This window comes from Fundulus heteroclitus, unplaced genomic scaffold (assembly GCF_011125445.2).
Source record: "Fundulus heteroclitus isolate FHET01 unplaced genomic scaffold, MU-UCD_Fhet_4.1 scaffold_58, whole genome shotgun sequence".
Taxonomy (NCBI): domain Eukaryota; kingdom Metazoa; phylum Chordata; class Actinopteri; order Cyprinodontiformes; family Fundulidae; genus Fundulus; species Fundulus heteroclitus.
This window is the reverse complement of record NW_023397011.1, coordinates 2,160,938-2,179,667: the sequence shown is the minus strand read 5'-3', so window position 1 is coordinate 2,179,667 and position 18,730 is coordinate 2,160,938. Positions and strand designations below refer to the sequence as shown.

The 18,730-nt window shown below is 38.7% G+C and overlaps 1 protein-coding gene across 4 annotated transcripts in view; it reads left to right on the top strand.

Annotated features, from left to right (window-relative positions):
- rtel1 (regulator of telomere elongation helicase 1) overlaps positions 1-18,730 on the top strand; it is a 100,356-nt gene that overhangs the window by 35,778 nt on the left and 45,848 nt on the right. For all 4 annotated transcript variants that reach the window (XM_036133135.1, XM_036133136.1, XM_036133137.1 and 1 more), the window contains 10 exons: positions 6,583-6,680; positions 7,478-7,533; positions 7,962-8,033; positions 8,240-8,321; positions 9,034-9,166; positions 9,555-9,668; positions 11,473-11,513; positions 12,364-12,449; positions 14,888-14,965; positions 15,334-15,411. In XM_036133135.1, coding sequence (XP_035989028.1) covers positions 6,583-6,680; positions 7,478-7,533; positions 7,962-8,033; positions 8,240-8,321; positions 9,034-9,166; positions 9,555-9,668; positions 11,473-11,513; positions 12,364-12,449; positions 14,888-14,965; positions 15,334-15,411 — 838 coding nt within the window. The remainder of the gene's footprint in view (positions 1-6,582; positions 6,681-7,477; positions 7,534-7,961; positions 8,034-8,239; positions 8,322-9,033; positions 9,167-9,554; positions 9,669-11,472; positions 11,514-12,363; positions 12,450-14,887; positions 14,966-15,333; positions 15,412-18,730) is intronic.

Below are 18,730 nucleotides of genomic sequence, written 5' to 3'. Positions count from 1 at the left end.
CAGGGAAAAAACACATGAATACCCCCCCCCCCCCCCCCCCCCGCACAAAAATTGTCGTCTCCTTCCCCCAGTTGGTCCGCGCAGAACTTGTCGTCGCACCCCACCCCCCAACTCACCGCCTCGCCTAAGCAAATTCATGCGGGAAACACTATATATATATATATATATATATATATATATATATATATATATATATATATATATATATATATATATATATATATATATATATATATATATATATATAAAAACCAGAGGGGGGATCATTTCAAAAGTTTTAATAAAGAATGAAAGTTTTATTAATAATGTAAGATAGCAGGTGCTCTTTCAGGTAGCTAGCTAGGTCCAGTAGGTTAGACTATTGTTTTTAAACTTGCGCCATTTACTGTCGGGAGTCGGTATTAGTTTACTTTAACCGCTTTGAGCAGAAAACGTAATAATACTCTTAATAAACTAACAAAAAAATTTATTTACAAATGTGAAGGACACAAGACATGTATTAATATAAATTTTGAAAAATCCATAATATGTAGGGGTTAAAGCAAAAATAATCAATTTGACTGAACATTTTTTCTAGTCAGCCCATATATACCCGGGACCGTGGACGTCATGCCACCTTAGTAACCTCATTTGCTTATTGTGCAAAGTCCACTTTAACAAAATCTGGTAGTTTCATTGACAATTCCTGTATCTCTCCACCTTCCAGATTCAGAGCCTTGGCGCCATCCTGGACAGCCTCTTCATAATCTCCTTCACTTTCCACATCCATAACATCATCTGGTTAACTTTCATATTTGCAGCATCAAGCAAGTTCTTCCTTCGCACTTTTGCCAAACTGGTCCACAGTCCACTCACCTTTCCACTTTACTATTTCAAAACCCTCCATAAACTGCAGCTAATTCAAAAGACAGCCAGTTGCATCATTACATCATCTTCTTCACACCTGTACATTAACCACTAACTCCACTGTCACATTCAATATAAATCAATCTTATATACACTGTGTCCCTACCTCTCACTCATTGACTGCTGGAGATGGTCAACAGCCCCTCCATGACCTTCTTTGTTACAGAAAAGCGCAAGTGAAATAATATTTATGATTTTTTTATTTTTTTTTTTTTTTATTTTTTCCGAATCAGACCCAGTCAAACCGGGACATCGTTTCACATTCCGACCCTCCTTCTTCTTCTTAAAAAAAAAAAGCGTATCATGCTAAATTAGCAGAGCTAGAGCGTTACTCTTTCAGTTTTAAATAAAACATAACAGCGACAGACACACTTACCGAGGGAAGTTGTCAGCTGTTCTATCCACTGAACTTTCTGACCAGTTGGTTTGCATAAATCCAAAGAAAACCTTTGACCACCACTACTTTCGTTCATGCATCTGCGGTCAGTTTGAGATCTTCTTCCAAAAGTTAAAATAATTGAACACCGATAAACCTCAGACTGGCAGATCTCCGCTTTGCAAAGACCTTCCCTACTCTCTTTCTGATTGGCTAATGTCCTGGCTCTGCCAGATTTCATTGGTTGAGCGCAGCTTCTGTTTTAAATCTTGAATAAAAAGTCTGCACGGAACATTTTGCGCTCATTTTCCAAATGACGAAAGTCCCTCACAGCGACGGAGAACATTAAACCCCTGATATTACTTATTCAGATCAGAAGGGGGAGGAATGTATCCCCCCCAGGGATAAAACATGAATGACCAGAGGGGGGGACATCACAACCAGAGGGGGGGGGGGATCCCCCCCCACCCCACCCCAGCAAATCGCACCCAGTTTATATACAAATAAATAAATATGCTGTATTCCATGTTTTTCCCTAGCTGTTCGGGAATCACTTCTTTGGAACTACAATATATTCAATTTCAATTCAATTCAGTTTTATTTATATAGCGCCAAATCATGAAACATGTCATCTCAAGGCACTTTACAAAGTCAAGTTCAATCATATTATACAGATTGGGTCAGATTATACAGATTGGTCAAAAATGTCCTATATAAGGAAACCAGTTGATTGCATCAAAGTCCCGACAAGCAGCATTCGCTCCTGGGGAACCGTAGAGCCACAGGAAGAGTCATCTGCATTGTACATGGCTTTGCTGCAATCCCTCATACTGAGCAAGCATGAAGCGACAGTGGGAAGAAAAACCACCCATTAACGGGAAGGAAAAACCTCCGGCAGAACCGGGCTCAGTATGAACGGTCATCTGCCTCGACCGACTGGGGTTACAGAAGACAGAACAGAGACACAACAAGAGAAACAAAAAAGCACAGAAGCACACATTGATCTAGTAATCTGTTCTACATTAGATGGTAGTAGCAGGTGAGCCGTCTTCTCTGGATGATGTCACAGTTAACAGAACGCCAGACCAGGTGTACCTACTATGAAGAGAAAAGAGAGAGAACAGAAAGTTAAAGCAGAAATGACAACACATAATGCATAATTGAAGAACAGTAGAACTCAATAGAGTGAGAAAATTAGATCCTGATATACTCCAGTAGCCTAAGCCTATAGCAGTAAAACTATAAAGGTAGCTGAGAGTAACATGAGCCACTCTAGTTATAATTTTTGTCAAAAAGAAAAGTTTTAAGCCTAGTCTTAAAAGTAGACAGGGTGTCTGCCTCACGGACCAAAACTGGGAGTTGGTTCCACAGGAGAGGAGCCTGATAGCTAAAGGATCTGCCTCCCATTCTACTTTTAGAGACTCTAGGAACCACCAGCAGACCTGCAGTCTGAGAGCGAAGTGCTCTGTTAGGAACATACGGGGTAATCAGAGCTCTGATATATGATGGAGTTTGATTATTAAGGGCTTTATACGTTAGAAGAAGAATTTTAAATTCTATTCTTGATTTAACAGGAAGCCAATGAAGGGAAGCTAAAATTGGAGAAATATGATCCCTCTTGTTGATTTTCATCAGAACTCTTGCTGCAGCATTTTGGATCAGCTGAAGGCTTTGAACTGCATTTTGTGGACTTCCTGATAGTAAAGAATTACAATAGTCCAGCCTTGAAGTAACAAATGCATGGACTAATTTTTCAGCATCACTCCTGGACAGAATGTTTCTAATTTTGGCAATATTCCGGAGGTGAAAAAAGGAAACTCTGGAAACCTGTTTAATATGGGATTTAAATGACATGTCTTGGTCAAAAATAACACCAAGATTTTTTACTTTATTACCAGAGGCCAGGTTAATGCCACCCAGATTAAGTGATTGGTTAAGAAGTTTATTTTTTGAGGACTCTGGCCCAAAGATTAAAACTTCGGTCTTGTCAGAATTTAGATGCAGGAAATTTAAAGTCATCCAGCTTTTGATGTCATCAAGACATGACTGCAGTCGAAGTAATTGATTGGATTCATCAGGATTTATGGATAAATATAGCTGAGTATCATCAGCATAACAGTGGAAATTAATCCCATGCTGTCTGATAATTTTGCCTATCGGAAGCATATATATATAGTAAAGAGAATTGGTCCAAGGACTGAACCCTGTGGTACTCCACAGGTGACCCTAGAGTTTGAGGAAGATTTATTATTAACATGAACAAATTGGAATCTGTCTGACAGATAAGATTTAAACCAGCCTAATGCTTTCCTCTTAATCCCTACAGTATGTTCAAGTCTTTGTAGGAGAATATTGTGATCAACTGTATCAAACACAGCACTGAGATCTAACAGGACAAGTATAGACACAAGTCCATACTTGGACTTATATATATTTATATATATATATTTAATATATATTTATAATAATATTAACAATGATCAGAGTCAACAAAAACCTGCCATTAACTGCAAGCTAGAAATTCAACTCTGACTGTCCTGATCACAGAAGGCTAAGTGACATGTTAAAGTTCTCCGTCGCTGTGACGGATTTCCGTCATTTGGAAAATGAGCGCAAATTGTTCCGTCTAGACTTTTTTTTTCAAGGTTTTAAACTGAAGCTGCTCTCACCCAATAAAACCTGGCAAAGCCGGGACATTAGCCAATCAGAAAGAGAGTGGGGCGGGTCTTTGCAAAGCAGAGATCTGCCAATCTCAGCTTCATCGGTGTTCAATCATAACTTTTGGCAGAGCGTCTTAAACTGACCACAGATGACATAAAGGAAAGTAGCGGTGGTCAAAGTTTTTCTTTAGATTTATGAGCCAGCAGGTAAGAAAGTTCAGCAGATTGAATAAGTTCTTATCTGACAACAACTTCCTTGATAAGCGTGTCTATACTTATTGTTTTCCTGTTTTTTTTCCTTGTTTTTCTTTATCAGCATTCTCACTTATTGTTTTCTGTCTTGTTGTCTTATTTTTTTTTTTTTTTTTTTTTGAAAATTTTCAAATTTTTCAAATTCCTTAAAATTCTTCAAATTCCTTCAATTTTTGTTTCATCCATCCATCCATTTTCCGAACCGCTTTATCCCTCATGGGGTCGCGGGGGGTGCTGGTGCCTATCTCCAGCGTTCACTGGGCGAGAGGCGGGGTACACCCTGGACAGGTCGCCAGTCTGTCGCAGGGCAACACAGAGACAAACAGGACAAACAACTATTCACGCACACACTCACACCTAAGGACAATTTGGAGAAGCCAATTAACCTAACAGTCATGTTTTTGGTCTGTGGGAGGAAGCCGGAGTACCCGGAAAGAACCCACGCATGCACAGGGAGAACATGCAAACTCCATGCAGAAAGACCCAGGGGTGTACTCGAACCCAGGACCTTCTTGCTGCAAGGCAACAGCGCTACCCACTGCGCCACTGTGCAGCCCAATTTTTTTTCAAATTCTCCAAATTTCTTCAAATATTTCAAATCATTCTGCAGATTAGCATTCTCACTCGCTGTTACGCAGGAACAGCTTTTTCTAGTTAATGAATTGTTTCCACCTGTGGTCATGTTGCCTGTCAGCGTTTAATCCCTCCTTCCAGTAACTTAGCTGATAAACGCGGCGACTAACCAGGGATCTCCTCATGAGTCACTTTTATGTTTATTTAAAACTGAAAGAGTAACGCGCTAGCTCAGGCTAATTTAGCATGATGCTTTTTTGTTTTGTTATTTTGAAGAAGGGTCGGAATGTGAAACAGTGTTCCGCATTTGACTGGGTCAGATTTGGAAAAAGTAAAATAAAATAAATTCCACCTGTGCTTTTCTGAACCAAAGAAGGCAGAGCTGCAGTGAGAGCAGCTGTCAGTCAATATTCACCTGATTAGCCGCTGCGCACCAGGACACCCCTTAAATGATGAGGATTAAGATGCATACAGATAATTAAGGAAACTACGTCAAAAAGATAAAAATAAATAAATAAATTGCAGCTACAACATGGACTGGAGAGTGGTTTCCAACTGAGGGAGACCAGAGGCAATTCTCAGAAAGCTTTTATAAAGTTTTTTTTCTATTTTTACACGAGTGAAGCTCGATGTGAAGCAACATTATAGAAACAAGTCGTACTATAAATGGCTGAAAAAGTCTCCTGTCTGTGGATCTATGGACTAATTTTACTCCAATGAAAAACATCTGCCAGACAGACAGCTACAGCAGCCAAGATTACCTTCAACTACGTTTAACTTTACGCAATACTTTAATAACATTTTGCTAATTAAAAATGTTCATATTCAAGAGCAAGTTGATTTTTCTGATAAACTTTGAGCAGTGTTGTTAAACTTTTAAAAAATGTAACATCCCATCCTTCATCAATTTTCTATACCCGCTTTTCCGTACAGGTGTGGCGTCAAGCCGTATCCGATGGGGAAACGCAGCTCGACATAACACAGGGTCGTGGGGGGGGCGGGGGGGTGCTGTTGACTCTCCAGCAGTCACTGAGCGAGAGACGAGGACACAGGGTCCATCCTGGAAAGGTTTCTTGTCACAGGGCTAAAAGTCAGCAGTTTTATTACATTTTAAAATAATTAAGTGATGCCTTTTAATAAACTCAGAGTTGTGATAATGAATTGCTCTGTGGTCAAAGCAATAACGCTCAAAGCAGAGACTGATTATTGTAATGTGAGATACGTGTTAAATTAAAATGTATGACATCATCATGGTGTTGGTTATGTGTCCTGCTTTGTCCAGGCTATGGTTGGCCTTGTAGGTTCATAGGATTAATTAATACTAAATGTGACAGGGGGCCAGCGGAGTTAATGTTCAGATGTGAAGTAGATGATGTAATGATGCAAACTGCCGTCTTTGTACTAGTTGTAGTTTATGGAGGTTTTCTGGAGGACAGGGAGGGAAGGAAGCTGAAACTGTAAAGTGGACTGTGGACCAGTTTGGCAAAAGTGTGAAGAAAGAACTTGCTTGATGCTGCAAATATGAAAGTTAACCAGGTGATTTTCTGGATGTGGAAAGTGAAGGAGAGGAAGGAGAGGGCTGTTAAGGATGACGCCAAGACTGAAGCTGAAAGGTGGGACAGAGACAGGAATGGTCATTGCATGTTGTAAAACTACCAGATTTGGTTAAAGTTGACTTTGCATAATAAGCAAGTGAGGGAACTAATGTGGCATAACATCCACGGTCCTGGGAATATATGGGCTGACTAGAAAATATTTCAGTCAAACAGATTATTTTTGCTTTAACTCATGCATGTCCTCTCCTGTCTGTGCCAGCTTCATCTATGAGCTGCTGGAGCAAGCCCATCTGACGTATAAAACCAAGGCAGATGTCCACGACGCTCTAGAACAGATCATTGGATGCTTGACTGGACGTATGTATGAAACATTTCTTCATACTGTTGCTTCATACCACATGTTTTAGTCTGGTACATTTACATGCTTTAACACAGGCATGTCCAAAAGTGTGGCCCGAGGGCCCCAGTACTGATTTTGGGTTTCCCCCCACTGCATTTCAATAAAGATTTTGTCCACCAGCACCGGTGGTTGATGAAGATGGAAACTTTTTATTTTTAATTAGGGCAAAATTATTACAGAAAAGTAAAAATCCTACAATTTATAATGTTCAGTAGGACACAAAGTATTCATCTTTTAATAAACACAGTGACATTTATACAGTGACATTTAGTTACTCAAATGCAGACTTTGGATCATTAAAATCTGCTTTGAATTTAATTATTAAAACTGGCCAATTACAGCAAGTGACCCAAATAATGTCCTGATATTAGATCAAAAAGAGTAAAGTTTATTATTGGTAAAGAGTCTAATTCAATTATTTAAAATAATTTGCAAACTGGATGAATACAACAAATAAGAAATAAATAAAAAAGTCTTTTTAAAATTTTAGATCTACAATAATTTTACTACAAAAATATCTGACTTTTTTGTTTAAAATGATCATATTTTGTAGAGCAGGTAAAAAAGTAAACATTTTTTGGTTTAAAAAATGTGTTAACTTTTTTGGCCCTCGAGTTGCATTGGCTTGACAATTTTGGCCCAAGTACTGAAAAGTTTGGACTCCTCTGCTTTAACATAATTGTGTTGCAACAATGTTATGAATGTTCAGCTACTGTTTTTTCTAACAAATGGTTTACATGGTGTTTTTCACCAGTGCCAGGAATATTCCTCAGTACGGCTGGACTGCAGAAGCTGGTTGAGATTTTACAGGTGAGGTACCTGATGAAGTTGTAGGAAAGCACCTCTGGTTAGTCTTAAAATGTCCAGATACATAGATTATTTGGGTGGATTGATTAGTTTAAAAACTCCATGTACCATATTCAGAAGTTTTGACTTGTAAGAGCAAATCAGCAACATATCCTGTTTGATAACGGCCATGATGTAACTCTAGTTTTATTCTCCCATTAGTACTGCAGAGGAATGGGGTCATGGTGTGATTTCTGTTCAACCCTCTTTCTCCTTCGATGATGGCAAATCTGATAGAATTCTAGGTTCTGGTTTTGAATTTTCAGAACAAGCTAGATCTCTTATCTACAGCTGTCTAAAGCTCACATTGCTGATTTGTTATGTGAATGTGTGATTATTTTTGGGTTTATTGCAGTGTAGCAGTGACTTTACTTTATGTTCTGATCTTTTAGCTGGTATTCTGTGGGGAACCATCAGGTGAGGGCAAACAAAAGCAGATGGAGTTCAACACAGCCAATTTTAAGGTCTGTTTATGAGAAAACAAAAATCCTACTTGTGTGCTCTTTATCTGTACCTCTCAGTAATTGTTGTTTTCTTTTACATTAACCATACTTTGAAATATTGCCATAGTGTAAAACTGCCAGAGACATTTCTAGTTGGTTTATTTTAATCTTCTGGTTGCTAAGCCTGCTCATAAGCTAACATTTACTGTGATTGTCTGTTGGCATAGGTTCACATCCATCGTGACAACAGCTACCAGAAAAAAAAACAGACCTCAGATTTATGGTCTGCCTCTTCATCGAAAAAACAAGGTACTGATTACTGCTAGCAAGGTTCTTGATTTTAAATCTTGATGAGTTTTATTTGGTGGAATTTGACATGTTTTTAAGTCTGTAAAAATTTGTCAGAGGGATATAAAATTTTAAAGGAATGGGAAAAAAATACTGCTTAGGTTAACTCTTCAGTAGCTACTGTGTATATATATATATATATATATATATATATATATATATATATATATATATATATATATATATATATATAGATAGATATTAAATTGTTTTTTCCTTTTCTTAAAATAAAAGATTTCTGTAACTAACAAAAATAAGCATGCAGCATAGATGGAAATTCCAGGGGTCTTTTCCCACCCAGAAAAAAAGTTGATTCGTTACCCAACAAATCTTCAGAGGAATACATTCGGCGGTACAAAACATTTTTCAGCACATTTCACTGTATATTTGGTGTCCCTCCAAAAAATTGCTTTTGACAAATCTGTTTATCCCCCACCCCAAGAAAAATAAAATAGATGGAATTTCCACCCTCGGTCTGTAGTTGGTCTACTGAAGAAGATCCCTTTGAAAGATCACACGAAATTCCAGCTTGGCGATAAAGTAGAAAACATGAGAATTTGCTCTAGTCTTAAACCTTAATGCACTTTTGATTGCTATTACTTAACTGTCTGTTCTAAGAGTAAACTTAATTGAATCAACCAAAATGTGTGATCGGCTGCTGTCTGTCTTCTAGGGAACATCCTGAGTTACTGGTGCTTCTCCCCAGGCTTCAGCATGCAGGATCTGGTAAATCAAGGCGTTCGCTGCATTATTCTGACCAGCGGTACCCTCTCCCCCCTGACCTCCTTCACCTCTGAGCTGAAAATGTAATGTAATGTTTTATGTAATTATTAGTTGATTTTATTGGCTGGGAAAACGTTAACCAAAATCATGGTTCTTTAATTGGGGGTTTAGGGATTATTTACTGAGTTTTTGAATCGGTTACCCAGAATCCAAAATGGACCAAAATGAAAACTGTGTTAGCCTTTTAGCTTAGTTCATATTTGGGCAGTGGCTTGGACAAATCAAGTACATTGTGGACGTTTTATTTTCTTAATTGAGGGGAAAAAATCATTACATTTCTTTAAACAATTGTATTTATTAAACAAAAATTGTTCTGCAATTCCTCAGAAGTGTGATATTTTCACCTTGTATTGTTTTACCAGTAGTCAGAGCGTATTTCTCAGTATGATTTAGTTATTTTATTTGCTTCAGAAAATTTCCCGTGCTTCTTGAAAATGGTCATGTGATTGATCGGGACCAGATCTTTGTGAGCGTTATTGATCGAGGCCCAGATGGAGTTCAGCTAAGTTCAGCGTTTGATCGGAGGTAAAAGTTCTCTTGAACTCACTGGAAACATGAGGGAAGTCTTTTCTTGGCTGTTCTTAGGTATTGAAATGTTGTGGACAGCATTTTACTTTGTCAGAAAACACTGGCTAAACTAAAGATTACTTTTACTTGAAATGTATCTACTTAGAAATGCTCCCTTGAGGGCTGTGTTCATATTATACAAAGATGTTGTACTACCTAAAGACGGGCCCATACGATCCACAAAAGGAAGGAATTACTGTATTTTTTGGACTATAAGGCACACCGTGAATTAACATGTCTGTGTGTCTTTGTCCACATATAAGATGCACTACATTAGATATTCTTCCCAAGTGTGTAGTATCACTCCGCCCCTCTGGTAAGGTGACCAGATGTCCCGGATTTCAGTGTATCATGATGGAGTAAAAAAGTGTAGCGCAACAAGTAGTATTTACCCAGTCTTGCCACTATCACTGTAGTAGAGCTTTTCAAACAAAACAAACCAACCCCCAAAAAGAGATTCTGTGGTTAACAAAATCAGGGACGTCCACTGTTTTCATTAGAGAAATCAAATCCGGTAAGGGAGGAAATACACTGGCCGTGTAACGTCAGCGGCGCAGCTTACGGCTTGTTTTTAAAAACGCAAATCTACATCAGACGCTGCAAAGTACACTTCACAGCTGTGTGATTCTGTGGAAAGAAGAACTTTTGTCATGGGTAAGTAATTAAAGAAAGGCAACTTCTTTAATTACTTGAAGAATTTAAGTAATTAAGTATAAATTATTATACCTAATAATTTAAGGTACTATATTACCAGTAATATATCCTATGTTTCGATCACCTAAAAGTCCGTGTCTTGACCATATCTGATTAGAAATCGCATATTTTAGTTTGTTTGTTAGCTTTTCACAACTACATCATCCATGGCGGTTTATTTTTGGCGACTCTTATTTTGGGATACTTCCGGAAGTGAACTTTGACACAGGATGTTGTTTTCCTTCAATTTAATTTAGGCGTCGCGTAGTATAAATATGCGCTTTGGATGCGCATATTATGCTTCTGGTGTACATTTATTGACTGATTACAATGAAACCTAAGCGCAGGATGCACGTATGCTGCTTTGCTGTGTTTACGCACAGCGATGCATCTAGTGTCTTTCCTGCTTAACACCACTCTCTCCTGATGCAGAGCCCTATCTGTCTCTGTCGGGAGGACAGAATAGTTGGACTACACTGCCCTGTTTCTAATATAAGGGCAAAATAAACTGAACTTTTATATTGAATTAACTTACTAGGTTTATTGTTGCTAGCGCATACTTCAGGCACAGGCTGCCTTCTGAATGCACTTCTAGTTTCGACATTACAGTCAGGCAGTCTTATTGACTGCTAAGCGGTCCGATCAGGTAGTGACATAGTATACCGTAATGCTCCGAATATCCACTGAGTGGGGCTGCTTTGTTGCTAACCAAAGTGGTACTTACAAATTTTAACAGATTTTTCAGTGCATTGTACCACATAAAATCAGTCAGTAAGCACAACAGTAATCACATATAAGGCACACCGGATTATAAGGCACAACATCAGTTTTTGGATGTTGTGCCTTATGGTCCGAAGAATGCGGTATACAAATAATCTCCATTTAAGTAGATATATGAGAAGTATTCACAAAACTACAGTTGGGGAAAGTGATTACCTTTCATTCAAAGTTCAATGTAGAAATATGTTCTGTGTATTCACTCAGTCATTGGCATGTATATTTATTATTGGACAACTGTTCCAGTGCCTTTGCTGCTGCTGCTTTAATAAATCTGTCTTTTGTTTGGAAGGTTTGATCCTCATAACATGGCTTCTTTAGGAAACACTGTGGGTAAGTTACAGCTTCCTACATGGTTCTACCTCAATGTTCTAGTTGTTTTCTGACTTTCCCAACAGTTGCTGTTGTTGGTAGATGAACCCTCAATTTAATGTATTGCAGTTTGTTTATATGTTCTATATCATTAGAAAGTCCTAACTACAAGCATTGTCAAAAAGGAAAATTTTACGCCTAGTCTTAAAAGTAGACAGGGTGTCTGCCTCATGGACCAAAACTGGGAGTTGGTTCCACAGGAGAAGGAGTCTGATAACTAAAAGATCTGCCTCCCATTCTACTTTTAGAGACTCTTGGAACCACCAGAAGACCTGTAGTCTGAGAGCACAGTGCTCTCTTTGGAATATAAGGAGCAATCTGATGCAGCTTGGTTATTCAGCTCTGAACAATTTTATGATCAATGACGAGATCTAATAGGACAAGATGCATTTAGTTCTGTATACTGTTCATGCCTACAGTTTGTTTCCACAGGAAATTTCTCTCATTGTGTGTCAGTTTATCAATCATAGTTTTCTCAGATATCTTGCCTAAATTAATGGCATATCTTTTTAACCTCACAATTTGAGCCAAACCTGGTTTGGTCATGTTCATCTGAAAATTTGTCTAGGAACCGTAAAGAAACATTCAGAAGCACATTATTGCCTTTATTGCTCTATGTCTTTTATGTTTTATTACTCCAGACGTCTTCATACCATATCCATCATTAGGTAGTGATAGTCTGTATTAACCAATCACAAGCTCAAAGGTTTTAGAAATAGTAATTAGAATCCAAATTAGGTATTTCTGTGAATATGCTGAAGGTTTCCTGTTTCGATGCTAACAAACATTTGTTTTCTTTTTTTCTCCTCAGCCAACTTTAGTCGTGTGGTTCCTCATGGCCTTTTAGTGTTTTTTCCTTCCTTTCCTTTGATGGAAAAAACTCTGGAGTTTTGGAGAGTGAGTCAAAAGCTTCATGATACCTTGTTGCTGGCTTTTTTTCTAACTTTTTATCAGCCTTGTCTTGTGCTATTATACGCTGTTTTTAAGTTATTTAAGGTTTGATAAATAACTCTCGGTCTGTTAGGTATTGTCTGGTGAATATCAGCCCAAACAGTTCATATTAGGACAATAGTTGAAAGGAATTATTCAAGCACTGACATTCTTTTAACAGCAAACTGTTAGTGACAACTTCTCTTCAAATTCAAAAATGTATTAATAAAAATAAAATGAACATCCAGAGAACATCACTATAAAATGCTGTTTATCTGCATTAACACTATATTTCAATCAACAAATCCTCTCTACCAGGCTAGTGGAGCTAAACTAAAACTACTTAGCAAAATTAGTATAAAAGAAGCTGTTGTGCAATTATACATTGCTTAAAGTTATTTAATGTTTCATAAATAACCCTGTCTGTTAAGTATTGTCTGGTGACAACAATGGTTTAAAGGGATGAATTCGAGCACTAGCGATCTTTTAACAGCAAACTCTGCACATACATAAAGGAGTGACAACTTCTTCAAGTACAAGAATTTATCAACAGAAATTAAATGAACATCCAGAGAACATCACTAGATAATACTGTTTATCTGGATTAACTCTATATTTCGATCAATAAATCCTCTCTACTAGGTTAGTGAAGCTTAACTAAACTACTAAGCAAAATTAAGATAAAAAGAAACTAAGCTAAGGAACTATTTACATGCAAAAGTAAACAAAAGACAAAACAAAAGTGGTTAATGATAATCAGAATAGTTCAGTGAATCCCGTTCACTGCAGATCTGAATGTGTGGACTGGAGTTAAATTAGCTTAACTAATTCACAACAACATTTGGCATGCGTTTTAATCCATTCACAATGCAAATCCCAAGTTAACACAAAACATTATTCGAGGAAATAACATTTTAAAGACTGATTTGGTCAGTACAATGATTACTTTAGGAGCGCTTGAATTTATCAATGCAATGATACCTCCGGGAGCTAGGGGGCGCTGTGGCATGCAGACTCCATTGAAGCAGGCAGATGAGTTTCACAAAATGGCTGTTCTGTGCGCTTTGTGGGCTTTTGGGGCCTTGAGGGCCTCATAGTGCTAGCTATTCTCAAGCCAGCCTCTCTCCTCCTTCGTCTGAGGCAGGAAGAAAGGTGAAGACTGGGTGGCAGCCTTGGCCTGGACTGCTCCAGGGAGAAGTAGTGGTTGTCTAAGAGTCTGGTCAGAAGTTCTCTGACCTTTTGTCTGTGGGGTGTGATTTACAGTAGGCACCCTGCTGAGAGAGGCCATCCCAGTTAAAACTCTCCTTTGTGGCTGTGTGGTCAGAATTCAATCTGACATCAATTATTTCATTGTGGCTTTAATATGGCACAACAAAGCTAAGGAACTTTCTACACAAAAAACAAAAGAACAAAACCATCATTGCAGCACTGTCAAACAATGGCGTGAAACGAAAATGACTCAGTGCCACCGAGTCGGTGGTAGTTATCTGGGAAGCTAAAGCCTATGCCCTATCATTCTAAACTTTCCCTGTTTATCTCTCTGCCATTTTCTCTGGTTGTGGTGACGGGTGTCCGGTTGCAGTGAATTACTCCAAAATAAAACTGGTTATCTGTGCAGCAAGCAGGCGGCTAGCGCGAAAGGGGAAAACAGCTGTCCTTCAGGAAGCCACCAGGCCTGGCTGAACAAGCTGTACATGGGGAGGGGTGAGCTCAGCCTGTGAAGGGGGTCGCAACATGTTCTCTCTGCACGGCATTTCCAGCTTGGGGGACCTCCGTACAGCCTTTCCTGGCGTGGTTGTGGTCATTGAGGGCCTGTGCAGGTTGCAGCGGGCGACTTCAGATCAGCTTTTCTCTCAGCTTTGCCTGGCCACAGGAGAGGAGACCGCTCCGAGCTGTCTTGGCTGAGCCGTCTCGGCTCAGCTGAGAAGGTTACAAGCAGACCGTCTCCAGGGCAGTCGGCTAAGTTCCAGTGTTGGTTTCACAGAAAACAGACTGTACTTAGACTGCAAATGTTCGTGGGTGTATGAACCCATTCGGACCCTGGTGGCTGTCTCTCCAATGCTGCTGTTGAGGAACAATGTGTGAAAAAGAGTTCTCCCCATTGCTGCTGAGCAGTGGGTGAAAGAGAGTGATCAACATGAGCAGCAAGTCTTCATACATTTACCCCCTGCTGTGAGAAGCAGTCCCTGGGTGCCTGTACAAGTCTCATGTTTCATGTGGCTTTCAACTCAATATGATTTATCTCACATGGCTTGATTGCACAAGATTTGGATTTAGCTGATCAGAACAGTCCAAGTGTTAATTGATGAGATTCACCACAGTCGTCCTGGTGTGCTCCCCTCAAAGCTTTGAGTCAGTGTTGGTATGAAAAACCATTTTGTTCTGAGTTTGCTTTCTCTCTCCAGGCCAACGGACACACGGATCGCATTGAGACCATGAAGCCCATTTTTGTTGAACCCAAAGGGAAGGGAACTTTTAGAGAGGTGAAAATGGTTGTCATTACATGATTTGTTGTGCACAACAACAGGAAGCAACACAAAGGAATAAACTAAATAAATTAATAATACAAGTAAAATCAAATTAAATATTTGTCTTGCATAATAAAAGCTTTTATTTTCAAATAAAAAAATCTTGCCTTTAAATATGGTTTTGATGCATTATTTTATCAATTGTATAGTTTTTTCCAAAGTACACTTTTGTATATTTTTTTATTTTAGTTTATTGTCAACTTCTTGTTTTTCTGTAGCAGTCCTGTCATTAAAGTTTTAGAACCTCAATGTTCAGGATGTCTGGGGTCTTGCTAGTTTGACAGTAGTTCTTTGCTGACATAACCCTGATTCTGTCTTTTAAGGTTATTGATGGCTATTACAACAAAGTGAATGATCCAGCGTCTAAAGGAGGAAGCTTCTTTGCTGTGTGTCGTGGGAAGGTGAGCGTCTTCAAGGTCTTACTCTAAATATTCACATTAGTGATGGTGGGAATATGCAGCTCAAGCCGTTGCCTCAGTATGGTAACCTGTGATAGAAAAACATGTTAGAATGAAGACATTCGAACATTTCCGCTACATCGTGGTGCAACCACAATGGCAAAATAAAAGCCACCACACCTTCAGAATAAAGTTTCTTTTTTTATTTAATATTAAAACAGTGTAAAGCATATGACATATTTAGGGCTGGGCAAGTTAACGCGTTAATTTTGCGTTAACTCATTAGACTATTAACGGCGATATTTTCTTTAACGCGCATTAACGCATGTTGCTCACATGCTTTTATTTTGTGAAGGTCTGTTGCTGCGGTGTAGGGGTTTGAATCAGAACAGTAGGTGGCGATAATGCGCCAATAACCTCGCTGTCAGCCAAACCTCGGATTCAGAGGAAGAAAGGTGCTGGCCGGAAAAAAACAAAGCCGACATGCGGAAGGCGGTGTTTCCCGCAGGAATTTGCTTAGGCGAGGCGGTGAGTTGGCGAACGGAACAAGTTTTGTGCGGTGCGGAGCGGAGCGGGGTTTGCATCGACGCCGTCGGTGAAGTCGCTTCTCGTTTCAAAGTATCCATGTGTTTTTGCCTGTTTTTTCCCTGCCATTCACTATATGCACGCGAGAAAGCAACAACAAAAAACCGCATGTTAACGTCAAATAAACGCAAGCAACGCAAGCATATCGAGTTAGCAAGCATTTCAGTTTAAAGTTCTTCCAGCATCGAATATGACAGAAACAAGTTAGTTGTAACCACTGCCAAGTTAAACTTTGGTATTGAACATAAAATGGTAATGCTGCTCCGTGCTGTTACCTCAGAGCCTGTGTTTGGTAGATTTTTTCCTCATAAAGAGAATTTCCTGTCAGTGGCAATAAGCTTTAATTTATTATTATTGCTATTTTTTGTTTTACATGTTTAAGTTGAGCTTTACACTAAATATGTGTTACTGATAAGTGCTACAAATGTTACAACACTTTTGTTCATATGGCAGCAGAACATTAAAATAAAAGTGCTCTTTACACTATTTTTGAATTCATTCTTGGAGTTTGTAAATACAATGCGATTAATCGCGATTAATCAGGCAAATTATGCGATTACTCGCGATTAAATATTTTAATCGTTGCCCAGCCCTAGACATATTATGTATAGCTTATATTTGCGCACTTATACTAACCATAATCCAAGTGTGAAATTAATTAAGACGGCAGTCCAGTGTTTGCCATTTAGCGTCTTTTTTAGACCCCTCTAGCAATTTTCTTTCAAAAAGAGACTAGCAACAAGTGACTTTTTCCACTTTTTTGTTTAACTGGTGCTTTTGGTAAATTTAATCGATCTAAAGCACCAGTCGGTCTTGAGTCACTGTATTGAGGCACCAGTGAAAGCTAGAGATGCCACGATAGTTCTAGCTTCCCTCAGTGTTTTCTCACAGGCACACCGCAGCTGCTGCTGCCTCGTCATGTAAATGTAGTTTTTAAACTATTCTATTTTTTTCACTTTAACTTGCACTAAAATAGTTCCGTGAATTTGATTTATAGCTTTAATCCCTTATTAATCTCGGTCTCTTTGTGTGCCTCTGATAACTGTCTTTTTAGTACAATTTGTTTTATAAAACTGAAATCTACTTCAGGCAGAGCCACTGGGTCTTTGGTAGGAGGAGATTGTAAAGTGCCTTACAGACATACCACCTTTGGGCAGAATGTTCTCTAAGTAATACCTGCAATGGTGTTCCATTCACTATAAGAGACTGTACAACATGTTCCACCTTTAAGTTTCAAATAAAGAATTGTTTAACTGGTGCTTTTGGTAAATTTAATTGATCTAAAGCACCAGTCGGTCTGGAGTCACTGTATTGAGGCACCAGTGAGAGCTAGAGATGCCACGATAGTTCTAGCTTCCCTCAGTGTTTTCTCACAGGCACACCGCAGCTGCTGCTGCCTCGTCATGTAAAGGTAGGTTTTAATGTATTCAATTTTTTTCACTGAAACTTGCACTAAAATCGTTCCGTGAATTTGATTTATAGCTTTAATCCCTTATTAATCTCGGTCACTTTGTGTGCCTCTGATAACTGTCTTTTTAGTACAATTTGTTTTATAAAACTGAAATCTACTTCAGGCAGAGCCACTGGGTCTTTGGTAAGAGGAGATTGTAAAGTGCCTTATAGTACCACCTTTGGGCAGAATGTTCTCTCAGTAATACCTGGAATGGTGTTCCATTTACTATAAGAGACTGTACAACATGTTCCACCTTTAAGTTTCAAATAAAGACTTGGCTTAAATCAAACCAACGGTGTCCTCATTCAGTCTAGGTCTCTTTTATACACATGCAACTTTGTAACTAATTAACTTTACCTAACTACCCTTTTTTATGTCTCCAAACCCTGCCCTTGTCCCAATATCATTTTATGTATATGTTAGCGACTAAGGTTTAAAGAATACTAGTGTTGCACCGATACCAGTATCGGACGGGGCCCAGATCCAGCACTAAAATGGTGGTATCGGTATCGGTGAGTACCAACAAATAGGGCACCGATACCATTTTGATGTTTGTATGTCACTTGAACGCAGCCTTCTCTCTCCCGACTAGTATTATACATGTTATACAAGTTCATGAAAGTTGCACTATTTTGGCACTGGAGAGCCAAAACTCAGGGTTTCAAAGAAATTATTAAATTATCAATGTAATTTTACTGTCTTACTGTTGCACTACTATTATACATGTTATAATTTCACGCATGTTGCACTATTTTGGCCTTTGAGAGCCAAAAGTTTATTCAACTATTGTCACCCATTCCAGGTAGTCAATAAAAAGTTCTACTACCCTAAGTAGTATGCAGTTGTTCATATATACACACACACATCAATTTCAAACAGATGGTATCGGTATGGTATCGGTATTGGCCAATACTGCACAGCCAGGTATCGGGTATCGGTATCGGGGCCAAAAAATGGCATCGGCGCAACACTAATACTGACTTGAACTATATGTGATCTGATGCTGCATTTAATGCTAACTTTCTCATTCAGTTGAGTGGGTGAGTGAGTCAGGGCTTTTGATTAGGTAAGACTTTGTTATACTAAAAGTAGGAACTTTAAGATTTATTGTCAGATTTTATGCTTTACTTAATGCTGGAACTTTTAATATTTGTTGACCTTATACGCCTGGTGTAGGGACAACAGTTGAAAATTAGCGTTTGCAAAGCAAAAGCTCACACATTTGCAAAAATGTTCATTAATGTGTACTATCCCTGTTGAATAAATTATTTCAGTGTTGTGTGG